General features: G+C 42.5%; 1 protein-coding gene across 4 annotated transcripts in view; it reads left to right on the top strand.

Moving 5' to 3' along the window:
* APBA2 (amyloid beta precursor protein binding family A member 2) overlaps nt 1–14,721 on the top strand; it is a 262,791-nt gene that overhangs the window by 211,166 nt on the left and 36,904 nt on the right. For all 4 annotated transcript variants that reach the window (XM_039217199.1, XM_039217198.1, XM_039217196.1 and 1 more), the window contains exons 5-6: nt 7,450–7,530; nt 8,617–8,653. In XM_039217199.1, the coding sequence (XP_039073130.1) occupies nt 7,450–7,530; nt 8,617–8,653 (118 nt within the window). The remainder of the gene's footprint in view (nt 1–7,449; nt 7,531–8,616; nt 8,654–14,721) is intronic.

Below are 14,721 nucleotides of genomic sequence, written 5' to 3'. Positions count from 1 at the left end.
GGAATCATACAGTATGTGACTTTTTGTGTCCTTTCACTTACTGCAGTATTTTCAGGGTTCACGCATGTTATGGCACGCATCGGGACTTCATTCCTTTTCATGGCTGAGTGATATTCCATTGAAGGGATATACCATATTTTGTTTATCCACTCACTAGTGGACAGACATTTGGGTTGTTTCTGCCTTTTGACTGTTGTCAGTAACGCTGCCGTGAACATTTGGGTACAAGGCTTTGTGCAGATAGCTGTTCTTGGCTCTTTTTTTGGAGTGGAATTCCTGGATCACATAGGCGTTCAGTGTTTAACTCTTTAAGGGTTCACAAATTGTTCTCCATCATGATGAACATTTTATGTTTCTACCAGCAGTGCCCTAGGATCCTGGCTGCACTTAAATGGCAAAGATTCAATAGCCCCCAAGTCTTAATGGATCAGCCCTGCGGCTCACCTCTTGAGCCCCTCAGGTCTGATCACACAGGAGCTGCTCTTGTTTGCCTGTATATTTTCTCATTCTCTGGCTTGCCCCATTCTCCAGTTGTGTGGATGCAGCCTTTGGACAGTGCTTTATGAAAGGTTGAAATGTAGAGGCCAGTTTAGAAAAATTTGCTTCTGCTTTGAAATGCTGGGCCAGGTGCCCCAGGCACCACCTGCCTTTTATGAAGCTTAAGTGAAGAGAGTGAATGATAAAGTCAGAGATGTACCAGGCAGTGCTGGTGGTCAGCAGTAGGGGACGTTTTAGCAGACCAGGCACAGAGAACAATACCAAGCCCGGAGTGTGTCACGTGGGGCTCAGTGGAAGTGGCAGCTTGTCAGCCCCCAGGTAAGGCTGCCAGATTTAGTAAATAACAGGAGGATACCCAGTTAAGCTTGAACTTAACAAATGATGAATAATTTTTTAGTATAGGTATGTTCCATGAAATATGGATGGGGGCAGGGCTGTGGGAATGTAAGGAGGGAACTCTCCTTCCCCTCCCATTTGCAGGCTCTTCCAGGAGATGTTAAAAGATAGACTCACTGGCTGGTTTCCCTAATGGATCTTGTCATGATTCTTTTAAGCCACAGATTGGCTTCAGAAAGATATGATCACTCCCATGGGGATGACTATTATAAGAATAAATACTTTATTCAAGCTCTCATTCTCCTCCAGACAAATGTCATGGGAGTGATCAGAATGTAAGAGGAGCAGAAGAAGAACAATATTGTCATTTTTCTGAGCCACCTGAGTACCAGGGGACAGATAAAGGGGCTTGTGAAGTATGTTCAGTGTGCCAAGTCAGACCTTCAGTTGGACCCTGGTGGCTTATGCTCTCAGCCCGGCCACCCATGGAACACCCAACATGCAGCAAGTTTTGGCTGACCCCTGATGAGTGGGGACAGAGGAACATCAGACCAGTAGGGGTGACCAATGCCTTTGGAAACAGGGAGCATGAAGTGATTCCCAGAGAAGGCTGTCACCTAATTTATTTATGAGAGAGAAAGAGGCGTGGTGGGGAGGGGCAGAGAGAGAGGGAGACACAGAGTCCAAAGCAGGCTCCAGGCTCTGAGCTGTCAGCATAAAGCCCAGTGCGGGGCTTGAACTCACGAACCATGAGATAATAACCTGAGCTGAAGTCAGACACTTAACTGACTGAGCCACCCAGGCACCCCCTAACTGAGTTATTTGTAAGCTTGGGATTTCTCTGACAAGAAGGCGTGCTTAAGGGGAGATAGATCAGGTCAGTGGGAAGGTTGTGGCTTGCCTGGTTTTGAGCTCTGTCCCTCCATGTATCACTAACGTGCATGCATGTCACTCAGGAGAATGCTTGGAAATGTTTGATTTTTATTACAGATGGCATAAGTGCATGTGCACTTGTTTGCTATTGTTTCATCTCAAGTAATGTAGGTTATATTGCTATATTTTCCATTTAATCAGGCAGACAAAATCAGAATTGACACTTTTAAAAAAATTCTAGCTTTAGTTTCACCAACTGGAGCCAAGATACTTATTAGAGCAATTTATTCATATTAGTATACTTTTTTGCAGGCAAATCAACCCTGCCCTGAGCAGCTGTCTCTGGTCCTGACATGTTAGGACTAGTCTGTGCCACACGTCTGTGTTCTCTTCTCAGGACTCTGGGGAGGGGGTCCCACCACCTTTGCCAGATTTCATTTAACATGTTTCACTCACCATCTTCTCTCAGTGGATGGTTGATGTGGCTTCCAGCCCATGGCAGTGGGAGTACCTATGGTAGTTACCTGGTGAAGAACATGTCCCTCATGTCCCTGTGGCTGGAAAGGATTGAGGTAACCCTGGCTGGCATCTTTTTCTGAGGTGTGGCTGGCTGCTTTACCTTGGGGAGTGCACAAAAGGATTTAAGTAGCATCTTCATCTAAGATGCTGGGAGCCCCAAATCCACCTGGTCCCTTATGATGTTAATTTCAGATGCTGTGCCCCATGCTACTAAGCATGCCCATGCTTTGCCCTTAAGACAGAAATGAGAGCACTAGATGGGCTCTCCCAAACCCACCTTTCTGAAAACAACCCCGGCTGTTTATTATGAACTGTGGTTGTCATGTTGGTGAGTGGAGAAAATGTTGACACAGAGGATAGGGTCGAGCCTGCAGAAGGTTTGGGGAGAAACCAAACATGCTGTGGCTTCATGCCAGGTGTCCCATGGACAGGCATGGGCAGCCAGCCTGTGTCTACCTGGCCAAGCCCTAACCCTGTGGGGGCTGTGTCCCCCAGAGGAGCACCTCTTCCATTTGCCAAAGGCACCCAGTATAAGATAAGCAGCAGTCTTTTCTTCAAAATGGATCTGACATCTAGATGAGAATCTGTTGCCCTACATCTATGGCAGAAAAATTAGATTCCACTACCCCAAGCTGTAACATTTGTAGACGTGGTGTTATCTTAGTCTGTTTGGGCTGCTATCACAAAAACACCATAGACTGGGTGGCTTATAAACAACAGACACTTATTTCTCACAGTTTTGGAGGCACGAAGTCCAAGATCAAGGCAGTAGCAGATCTGGTGTCTGGTGAGGGTCCACTTCCTGGTTTATAGCCAGAGCCTTCTCACTGTTTTTGCACATGGTGGAAGAGGTGAGAGAGCTCTCTGGGGTCTCTTTTATAAGGACAGTGACTCTGCTCGTGAGGGTGGTATCCTTATGAGCTCATCTAATTCTAATTATATCCCAAAGACCCCATCTCCTTGGGGGTTAGGTTTCAATATATGAAATTGGTGGGGGCACAGACATTCATTCTACAATAGGTATGGTTGACCCGTTTTCATTTGTCACTGGTTGGTTTGTTTCTTTACGGTTTTTGGAGATTACTAGTGTCCATTCAGCTCCTAGTAAGGCAGTGCAGGCTTTTAGGAAATGAAGTTAGTGAACTCTGCCTAGGGAAGGTCACCAGGCTAGAGATCATGTAAACAAGAGGGGAAACATGGATGTGCTCTAAGTGGACTTTGAAATAGCCAAGCATGAGAGACAACAAAAGGTTTTCTGGGAGGATGTCACAGATTTGAGCTGTACGTAAAGCGGATGGGAACAGCATTTCCAGTGAAAGCACCCATTGTCCTCTTTGGGAGATTTTGCCTGGTGTACCTTGGCCACAGTGGGCAGTACAGAGCCGGTAAGGCAGAGGGAAGACCTAACTAGGAGTTTCGGAAACAACCCTGACTCTAGTAGGTCCCCAAGCCAGGCTCAGCCCTACAAAAAGGGGTACTGTCAGCTCGGCTTGGTCAGCACAGGGTCCACTGGGTTGGAGCCCCCTGGGTGGGTCACAGACCTCTCATCTGGGGAAGGAAGGGTTCAGGTCCCAGAAGGAGGGCTAAGAAAGGCAGAGGAGCATACCAGCGGTCCTGGCAGGCCTGAGTCCCAGAGCCCCCCACCTTGGGGACATACTAGGGCAGCGGAAGGAACCCAGCACCGTGTGCATGGCTTGGTTGCTCACAGGGCTTGGGGTAGGGACAGTGTTTTGGCCTTCCAGCTAAGGAAGCAAGGACCAACCAGACATCTGACCCTCCTGGGCCCCAGCTGCATCCCTGCATCCCCTCTATTCCAGGAAAGCCTTGATTCTTCCTGTAGCTTGAGTTCTCTTAGGATATGGTGATGCCTTCCTTTTCCCTTTTGTGTGCAGTCTTCACCGTGCTTAAAGCCCAGTCCCACTTTTCCCCCCTCCCATCTGAGCCATCCCCATCCTCCCCACCTCCCACTGCCTCTGAGATGCAGCGGTGTTTGTAGTCACAGAGGGATGCTCAGCTAAGAATCTTTGGTCTGCTTGGTGCTGTCAGTGCTGGGGGGTGGACCCATGTCTCTTTGGTTTTCTCTAACCCACCCAGAGAGATTGAATGACATTAAGGAACACAACAGTGACAATCTAGCCAGAGAAGAAGACTGGCAACAGCATCTTGCTATGCCACCTGGATCTATGGGAACTAGCCATTAGCACCAATACCTAGAGCCGCAGTCCACTCAGCTGTGAAGAAGGAGAGGGAATAATGCCACATAGTTAATTACAAATAACTTTATGAATACAAATAAGTTTATAAATAAACATGAGTATAGTATATATTTATAGTATAAATATAAACTTATAACTTATCATTGATGTCATTGTTATCATCATCATCCTTATATTGTTACTGCTTGATAATTTATTTCTAGAAAGTTCTGGAACTTCACATGATGGCTTACTAACACTGCCTTTGGGGTTTGGACAGTGATTTCAGTGCTATAGATCTGGCTTTTATCTTCTGGACACTAAATAGAGATACCTAAACTTTAAATTTTGTTACTTGAAGTAAAAGAAATTTTGGTTTGATGTCCTCTTTAAGAGAAGACCTGTGACTTATCCTTGGGGCATTTTGTTTATTCTAGTAGTAGATTGACTAATTTGCATTAACTCAAGAATTTAGATCCTAGAGTTTAGAATTTGCATCAAACTAAGAATTTATTTTTTTCAGAACTATGATTTCAACTCTTGGATGCTGTTACTGGGAATGTTAATGTTAATGGTACAGTTGCTATGGTGGTTCCTCAAAAATTAAAAATAAAAATTATAGTATAATCTTACATTTCTACTTAAGGGTGTATACCCAAAGAATTGAAAGCAGGAACTTTAAGAGATTTTGTACCTATGTTCAGAGCAGTGTGATTCACAATAGCCAAAAGGAGGAAGCAACTCAGTGTCCATTGATAGATGAATGGATAAATAAAATGTGATATATACAAACAGTGAAATATTATTCAGCCCTAAAAAGGCAGGGAATTATGATACATGTTACAACATAGATGAATCTTGAGGACATTATACTAAGTGAAATAAGCCAGTCACAAAGGCAAATCCTGTAAGATTCCACTTATATGAGGTACTTAGAGTAGGTAAATTCATAGAGATGACAGGGACTGGAGTGAGATGGTAATGGGGGATTAATGTTTAATGCAAACATAATTTCAGTTGTGCAAGATGAAAAGAATTCTGGAGGTGGATGGTGGTGATAGCTGCACAGTGTTAATGTACTTCATGCCTCTGAACTACACACTTAAAAGTGGATAAGATGGCAAATTTTATGTGTTTTACCACAGTTAAAAAATGGTAAATAATACAATTAGAAAATCTGATTCAAAATATGAAGGTGACACAAACAAATGGAAAGATATATCATGCTACTAGAATGGTAATTCATATTTTTAACATGTCCATCCTACACAAAGAAGTTTACAGATTCAGTGCAATCCCTATCAAAATACTGGTAACATTTTTCATAGAACTAGAACAGATAATCCTAAAATTTGTCAGTAAACACAAAGACCCCAAATAGCCAAAGCAATCTTGAGAAAGAAGAACAAATCTGAAGGTATCACAATCTCAGGTTTCAAGATACAATACAAAGCAGTAGTAATCAAAACAGTATGATACTGGCACAAAATAGACACACTGATCAATGAAACAAAATAGAGCCCAGAAATAAAGAGACCATGCTTACATGGTCAAATAATCTACAACGTAGAAGTCAAGAATATATGATAGAAAGACAGTCTCTTAAGTGATGGTGCTGGGAAAACTGGACCACTTTCTTACACCATACACAAAAATAAACTCAAAATGAAAATGTGAGACCTGAAACCAAAAAATCGTAGAAGAGAACGTAGGCAGTAATTTCTCTCTGACAACAGTCATAGCAACATTTTTCTAGGTACGGGAAACAAAAGCAGAGATAAACAATTGGGACTCTACTAAACTAAAAAGCTTTTGCATAGAGAAGGAAGCCATCAACAAAACAAAGAAACAACCTACTTAATGGGAGAAGATATTTGCAAATGATATGTCCAATAAGAAGTTAATATCCAAGATAGATTAAAAACTTATGCAACTCAACACCAAAAAAAGAGCAGATTAAAAAATGGGCAGAAGACATGAATAGACATTTTTTCCAAAGATGACATACAGATGGCCGATAAACACATGAAAAGATGTTCAACATCACTCATCATCAGGGAAATGCAGACCAAAAGCACAATGAGATATCACCTATACCTGTCAGAATGGCTAGAATCAAAAAGAAAAGAAATAAACATTGGTGAGAATGTGGAGAAAAAGGAATTCTTGTGCACTCTTGGTGGGAATGTAAATTGGTACAGCTACTGTGGAAAACAATATGGAGATTCCTCAGAAAATTAAAAATAGAACTCCCACACAATTCAGTAATTCCATTCCTGGGTCTTTACCCAAAGAAAACAAAAACACTAATTTGAAAAGATATGTACATTCCATGTTTGCTGCAGCATTATTTACAATAGCCAAGATATGGAAGTAACCCAAGTATCCATCAAGAAATAAATGGATAAAGAAGATGTGGTGTGTATGTATATATATATATATACACACACACAATGAAATATTGCTCAGCCATAAAACAAATGAGATCTTGCTATTTATAGCAACATGGGTGGACCTACAGAGTATTGTGCTAAGCAAAAAAAGCCAGACAGACAAATACCATATGGTTTCACTTATATGTGGAATCTAAAAGACAGAACAAATGAGCAAACAAACAAAAAACAGAAATAGACTTATAAATACAGAGAACAAACTTGTGGTTTCTCCAGAGTAATGAGAATGGGGAGAGGGGCAAAATAAATGAAGAGGATTAAAGGGTACAAACATCTGTTGTAAAATAAGTCACAGAGATGAAAAGTGCAGAAAATATTCAATAATGCTGTAATAATGTTGTGAGGTGACATATGGTAAAAAAAGAGAAAATATGAGTCAAAAACATTTTATAAATATAAAAGAATATATGTTAATTGCAGAAAAGTTTAATTAAATTATGTCCATATGTGCACACACTCATATATGTACACACACATGCCTCCCTACACATGGATTTCCCAAAATTGTATCATATCTTGGTTTATTTCTCTAACACGTGAAAGCACCATCTCATCTTTAACTTCCCGGTTTCCAGGTTTGCAATGGCTTGGAGCAGCCAAGAAAGCAGCAGCGTTCTGATCTCAATGGACCCGTGGACAATAACAACATCCCAGAGGTAATTTTCTCCAAGGATAAGAGTTGTGGCTTAGGATGCTGATGTTGGACCTACACACCCCATCACGGTCTGCTCACCCTCTCCACAATGTTCTCATCCCACTCAGTGCCTGGGAAGTGTGGTGGGGGGGATCAAGTCAAGCAAAGTTGGGTATCTCTGTAGGAGGAGGAAGGAGGAGTTCTTTCCTGCTGATTCAGGCTCATACCACTGTGTGTTCATGTGTTGTTAATGGTGTGTGTGTTGTGGGGGTCATTTGTGCTCCCTGGTTTGACAGAAACTCATTATACTCCACTATCAGACAGTTATGTTCTAAACCAGCGTTACTCAACAGTGGCACAATTGACATTTGGACCAAAATATTTTTTGTTCTGAAGAGCTGTCCTTTTCACTTTAGGATGGTTAGAACTATCTCTGGCCTCTGCCAGTAGCCCACAACCTCCTCCCTCAAGTTGTGACAACCAAAATGTCTACAGACGTTGCCAAATATCCCCTTGGGGACAAAAATCATCCCGGCTGAGAACCATTGTTCTAAACCAACAACATGGTTTTGAAAAACAATCCTGTATACACTAACACTGTCTTGATGAAGGTTATTAAAACGAGGCCTTAATAAATAAGTTGTACTGGAGAACATAGTTTGGATGAGATTTTCCAGCTTATGAAATAACTCTGGCCACCCAATAGAGTGACGTCCAATCTCCTTTATCTACTTTTAAAGACAGGCTCTGGTACTTAATTCTCATGCCTACCACTTGGAGAACCATTGATTGTATGGTCTCTAGTCTCTCTTTTAGCAGTGGCAGGCTAATCTGGAGGCCCTTAAGTTTTAGATGATGGCCTTTTGTACCCCATGTTTTCTCATGGGGATTGATTCCATATGTCCTGCCTAAACACCGTGGTGCCTGAATGACATTGGTTTGCTTTATGGAGCTGACTTTTAAGGAACATCAGTTACTCAGTGGGGTTTAACTTTTCACATATGGTACTCAGCCTAGATCTTACGGGCCATCTACTTAAACCTGTCATGTGTTGTTTTCTTTTCTTTTATTTCTTTTTTTTTTTTTTTTTTTTCATATTTCCTAACAGACAAAGAAGGTGGCATCATTTCCAAGTTTTGTGGCTGGTAAGTGACTTTGAATTTTCTCTTTGGGAACAGTTGCATTTTTTCCTCCAAGGAAATGGTATTTTTACTTTTGTTTTCTTCTGCAAAGGTTGTTTAGAAAGCACACCTTCAAGGTGAAAACAGTCTTATAATAAGAAAAGGTGCTTAAGCATTTTGTTGTTTGAGCACTTTGTAAGCTCATATTGTTATAGAGGGAGGGGGGCTTCATTTGATTAGGGAACAGTAGACCATCCCACTTAATTACACACTCAGTAATGGCCTCACACATGTCACTGATGACTGAATTAATAGATTGAAATGTGTCTGTATAAGCAGCTAATTATGATCTAACAATTTTGATTACAGAGGATATAATTGCATCCAAATTCAGGCTGTTACTCCTTTTTTAGACTCTTTATTTCCCCTCTGTTCTCCTGTCTTTTTTGAGAGGATTAATACTGCATGTCAGCATTCAATCAAAAAACTAAGACCAATCTGTTCTGTACCACTTGTTGAAATGTGGGGAGCATGCCTGCTTGTCTATTGGTAGAACCAAATTTGCATTGTCTGAAGGGCTTCAGGGAACCTTGGGCCCTTCCTTTCGAAGGTCCTCCAACATTGCCATAAGGAGCTTCTTAAATAGGATCTTTCTTCAGCCAGGAGGCTGTTTCCTGCTCTTGCTAGTGTTACAATAAACAGTGTGAATTGTATTAATTCTTTCAAGCTGGTAATTACTTTTTATGAAAATTTATGGATGTAAGGTAAATCAGCCTTCATAGATAAATAACTTTAAAACCTTTCCTACTTTGGTTTCCTGTTTTAGTAAAGAACTGACACCTGGGAAACTGAGGCCCCACCCCCATTCCCTTTCAAAGGGACTAGTTTGAACCAGGCTGATCTAATTCAAACTGACTGAAAACGAATTTATTGGCTCAACCCAATTTCAACTGGTTCAATGTAGTGTAGGCTCAGTGTTGCTCAAACTGGATATAAAAAACAGTTTTGAACTGTCAGTATCAATGTTACACCACTCAAATAGACTTGATTACATTTTGACCAATTCAGGTAGGCTCAAATGGGTTTTGCTCAGTAGTTTACATGTGGTTCTAGGTAAGTTTTAGCAAGTTAAAACTGGATCAAATTGGTTTTCATCAGATCACAATAGGTTATGATAATTCCCGTCCAACTGGCTAGTTGTGGTTTTTTTCAGGACCCAATGATTGGCAGGAAGAGACAATACCCATTCCATGCCTTCACTGTAGGATTGATTGGGTTCCTGATTCAAAGGACTCAACATCTCATAAAGAGGGAAAGATACATGCTTTCCTTGGTGGTCAGAATGCCATGATGGGTGTACCAGTCACATTATTCTGGTGAGGTGGGCGCTTGTGGGTCCAAGAAGCTCACTTTTCAAAGTATCATGGTGTCATCTGGGCAGAGCTCCCTCAAACTGCTTAGGGGAATGATTTGGACATGAGATTCCCCTGGCTCTTGAGTCAGTCCCCTAGATAGGAGGGTGGTGGAGAAGGATCAGGAAGCCGTATCAATGCTCAGGTGCTCTGAGAAGTACCTCTCACTTTTAGCATTCCAGAAGACTTCTCTGTACCAGCTCATACTGTTCAAAACAAAATCAAAACAACGTTGGATTCCCCAAACCGGTTCAGTTTGGCTAAAGCTGCTTGTGACCAGCTCAAACCAGTGTGGATAGCCTTAATTTAGAATTTCCTGTTAGCCATGTCCATGGAGTGATTGTCAGAGATACTGGCGTCTGAGAATATGAAGGTCTTAACCTGGGACGGCTCCACACATCTTCCTCGATGGGTGTTTCATACCCTTGGGCTCCTGCCTAGCTCCTGGACAGCTATGTGGACACTCACAGAAGAATCCAGCTAGCAAACTGTGGCTCCTGCCTTATTCCTTTTGAGGAAGCAGCCCCATGTCTCTTTGTACTTAGGAGACCTTGTGAATCTGTATGTTTAGTGGAACCTTAAAAGACCTTGAAGACCTACTCAATAGACTTCTCCTTGTCTCTCATCAGCCAGAGCCATATCATGTGACCAGTGCCCTGGTCAAACTCAGTGTTGGCTGGAGGATCAAGTATTTGGCTTTCCAGGAAGGCAGGGGAGAAGGTCTAGAAATGAGTATTGAGAGAGCAAGCCCCCAGTGTCTACCCCAGTTCTACACCCCATCCAGCTGGCAAGCATTTCAAGTGTTGGGGAACCCCCAGGGCTTGTTCAGTCTTCTGTTTGAATGTCTAATTAGCTGAGAAGACCCAGTGTAACTATGACAGGTAAGTGGGCCTCCCACCTCTTCTGGGTCTGAGAAGTCACACTGGAAGAAAACCTCCTTGGGGTTTTTATCTGGGATAGCCTTCAGTGCCAGCTCATGCCTTATTTCACACCTAATCATTGTTAACAGTAATGAAAAAAACAATAACAGTCACTGTATAATGACAACAGACACCATCTTGACATTGAATGTGGGCTTATTGTGCTCCAGTGCCAGAGACATGTGCTGTGAACCTACTTCAGGGCAGTTACCATAGGAAGGGCAGATGCTTGCCCCCATCCTATTGGTTAGGAAAAATGAGGTTCAGGGAACTCATTTGAGGTCTTACAGCTGCTGATCTTAGACCCATATCTGGGTGCTTTGCAGCATAAGCTCCTCACCAGGGTTTTCCTGCCTCCTTAACATGCCTTCATATACCACTACCATCAATAATGAGGCCAGAGAATTATTTTTTTAATGTTTCTTTATTTATTTTGAGACAGAGCAAGCAGGGAAGGGCAGAGAGAGAGGGGGAGAGAGAATCCTAAGCAGGCTCCATACTGTCAATGCAGAGCCAATGTTGGACTTGATATCATGGACCGTGAATGATGACCTGAGGTGATATCTAGAGTTGGATGCTTAACCAGCTGAGCCACCCCGGTATCCTTGAGGCCAGGGAATTCTTCTCGGGTGCTTACCTTGAGCCAGGCACAGTTCTTAAATATACTGATTCAGCAATCCTCCTAATAACACTAAGAGGTAGGTGCTATTACAGATGAGTAAAAAGGCTCCGAGAGGTTAAGTCATGTACTCAAGGTCACCAGGTAGTACGTGGCAGAACCAGGATTGGAACCCAGGTGGGAGTCTGTACTCATTGTCCCCAGACTGTACTGCTTGAGCATGCAGCAGGTGAGGAAAAAGAAGAGCCTTCACTTGGAGAAGGCACTTGGCTTAGATTCCAGAGAATCCACAGGAGAACCTTCCAGAGGTCAGAGCTGTTGGCCCCTCTCAGGCTCAGAGTCACAGCCCTCTCTCATCAGAGGCATCTGAGGGAAGAGGCCCCCATGACCACAGTCTTCAGGAAAACACCCCAGGACCTGTTGATCCTCTTGGCTCCTCTCAGATGAGAAAGGTTGACACTGCAGAGTGAACCTTGTGCAAGGGCCCAGTGGACAGAGGACCCACTGCCTTCCCTGTGGGGAGGAATCCTGGAGTGGCAAGGAATGGCGGGACCTCCAGCTTGTCCCTACTGAGGGACATGGAGGCTGGCAATGGCATGAGTCCAAGTGGGCTAGGTGGTTGTCCACCTCTGAATGAGTATATGTAAAAGGCTTTTTTCCATAATGCCAAAAAGTTGGTACTGGTCCCGAGCAGTGGAGTCTAACAGTAGCAGCTTCAGGACAAAACAACAGAGGCTGATAGATCGTATTCTGTTCCTCACACTGTTCTCCTAATCCAACAGTCAAAGCTTATGCAAGATGTCCTGAGACCCACCCCACCCCACCCCACCAGCAGCTCTAGACTTGTGCTAGAATGTTTCATGTCCTCAGGTGTCAGGGCCTGGGGGCCCCTTACAACCTGCCTCTACCTTGTCAACTTCACCCTTGTGTGCTGGCCCCTGGCCCTGCTGAGCTTGCCTCTTACATCTTTTAGGGGTCCTCATAGTGATAAAGCCACTTGGTTATTTTTGTGTATTGGGAACTTATGATCCAACCTCTTAAAATGAGGACTTGGGACTCCTAAAAAGAAGGCAGCTTACATCTCTTCTTCAGCCTGTCAGAGGGGCCAGCCCTAGGGATGGGGGGCATGTGTCTGGAATACCATTGGTACAAGGATGGGAGTAAGGTTAAACCTGGACCAGAAGGGCCCAGAGCATTCGAAAGGGAAGTTATGAAAGCCAAAATGACTTTCCTTTTTTGGGGGCACCTGGGTGGCTCAGTCAGTTAAATGTCTGACTCTTGATGTCAACTCAGGTCATGATCTCACAGTTCATAAGATCGAGCCCTGCTTGGGAATCTGTCCTGACAGTGAGGTGCCTGCTTGGGATTCTCTCTCTCCCTCTTTCTCTGCCTCTCTCACTCTCTCTCCATCTTTCTCTCCCTTTCTCTCTCCCTCTCGCTCCCTCTATCAAAATAAATAAACTTTAAAAAATGACTTTCCTTTTTTACAAACATTATTTGATCTTGTCTCCAGTTTTACAAATGGAATCATGAATAAGGATTAGACAGATATTAAAATAGGAACTTTTATTCACTGGAGGTTTGTTAAGATATTTTTGAGTAGTGCTTAGATAGCCAAAATCCGTAAGAATTAAAAATGCATTCTACCCTGGAAATCCTTATTTCCCTTCTCTATCTGCACATCCCTGTACTTTTCCCTTTTCCATCTACCCATCCCTGACCCCTAGTCCCTTTCTGGAGTAGAAGCTATTGTTAAGTCTCTTGTGCATCCTTCCAGAAATTTCTTGGACATATACAAAGCTAGAGACCCTTTTCTTAAAAATAGATATTACACTGGGACAAATAGGTCTGCACTTTGCTTTTTCATTTCCTGGTACATCTTGGAGATAACAACTGTAGAAGCACCTAACTATTAAGTGACTGCCCAGGATTCAGGTTCATGTATGTATGATGGGTATTAATGAGTCCTCTGTGGATTTTTCAGTTTCTTATAGTCAATGCAGCAGTGAGTAGCGTCATGGATATATCTCTGTGTCTGTGTATGAGTTCTCTTACAGAAGCCATTCCTAGATACAGTAGGGTTACAGCCTGCAACATGCCAACTGGGGTAGAAATGGCCATGGAGGAAGATGGGTACGCCACCCTTAGTTGTGTGTGTGAGAATGCTAGTTTACCAACACTGTATGCCATCCAACCATTGGCCAATGGATGAAAAGTGGTATATTGTTGATGTTACGTGCACATCTTCCATTGGAAGTGGAGCCAAGTGCCATTTCATGTGTTTACAAACAGTTTGTGTTTATTTTTCTGTGTGATGTCTGTTTGTCTCCTTTGCCTACTCCTCTTTTGGGTTTTTGGTGTTTCTTATTGATTTGCACTATTCTTTACATATAAAGGAAATTTACCCTTTGATTTATGTTGTAAAAGTTTTCCCTAAGCTACTGTCGTCTTCTGCTTTTTTGCATTTTTTTTTCAGTTTTTATTTTAATTCCAGTTAGTTAACATACAGTGTAATATTAGCCTCAGGTGTACAATATAGTGATTCAGAACTTGCATACAACACTCAGTGTTCATCACAAGTGCCTTCCTTAATACCCATCACATATTTAACCCATATTCCCACCCATCTCCCCTTCTGGTAACCATCAGTTTGTTCCCTATAGTTAAGAATCTTTTTTGGTTTACTTCTCTCTTTTTTCTCCTTTGCTTCTTTTTCCCCCCTTAAATTCCACATATGAGTGAAATCATATGGTATTTGTCTTTCTCTGATTTATTTCACTTAGCATAATACCCTCTGGCTTGTCCATCCATGTCACTGCAAATGGCAAGACTTCTTTCTTTTTTATGGCTATTTAATAGTCCATTTTACACCCCCCCCCCCCCATCTTCTTAATCAGTTCATCAAGTCAGTGGACACTTGGGCTCTTTCCATAATTTGTCTATAGTAGGTAACACTGCCATAAACATCAGAGTGCCTGCAGGTACCCCCTTTGAATTAGTACTTTCGTATTCTTTGTGTAAATACCTAGTAGGGCAATTGCTGAATCATAAGGGAGTTCTATTTTTAACTTTTTGAGGAACCTCTATGTTTTTACTTTGCTGAACATTTTATGTACTCTACTGTATGCATCTTTTTCCTTT

This window comes from Hyaena hyaena, unplaced genomic scaffold (genome assembly GCF_003009895.1).
Source record: "Hyaena hyaena isolate Hyena2069 unplaced genomic scaffold, ASM300989v1 scaffold_670, whole genome shotgun sequence".
Taxonomy (NCBI): Eukaryota; Metazoa; Chordata; class Mammalia; order Carnivora; family Hyaenidae; genus Hyaena; species Hyaena hyaena.
This window is presented reverse-complemented; position numbering and strand designations above follow the sequence as displayed.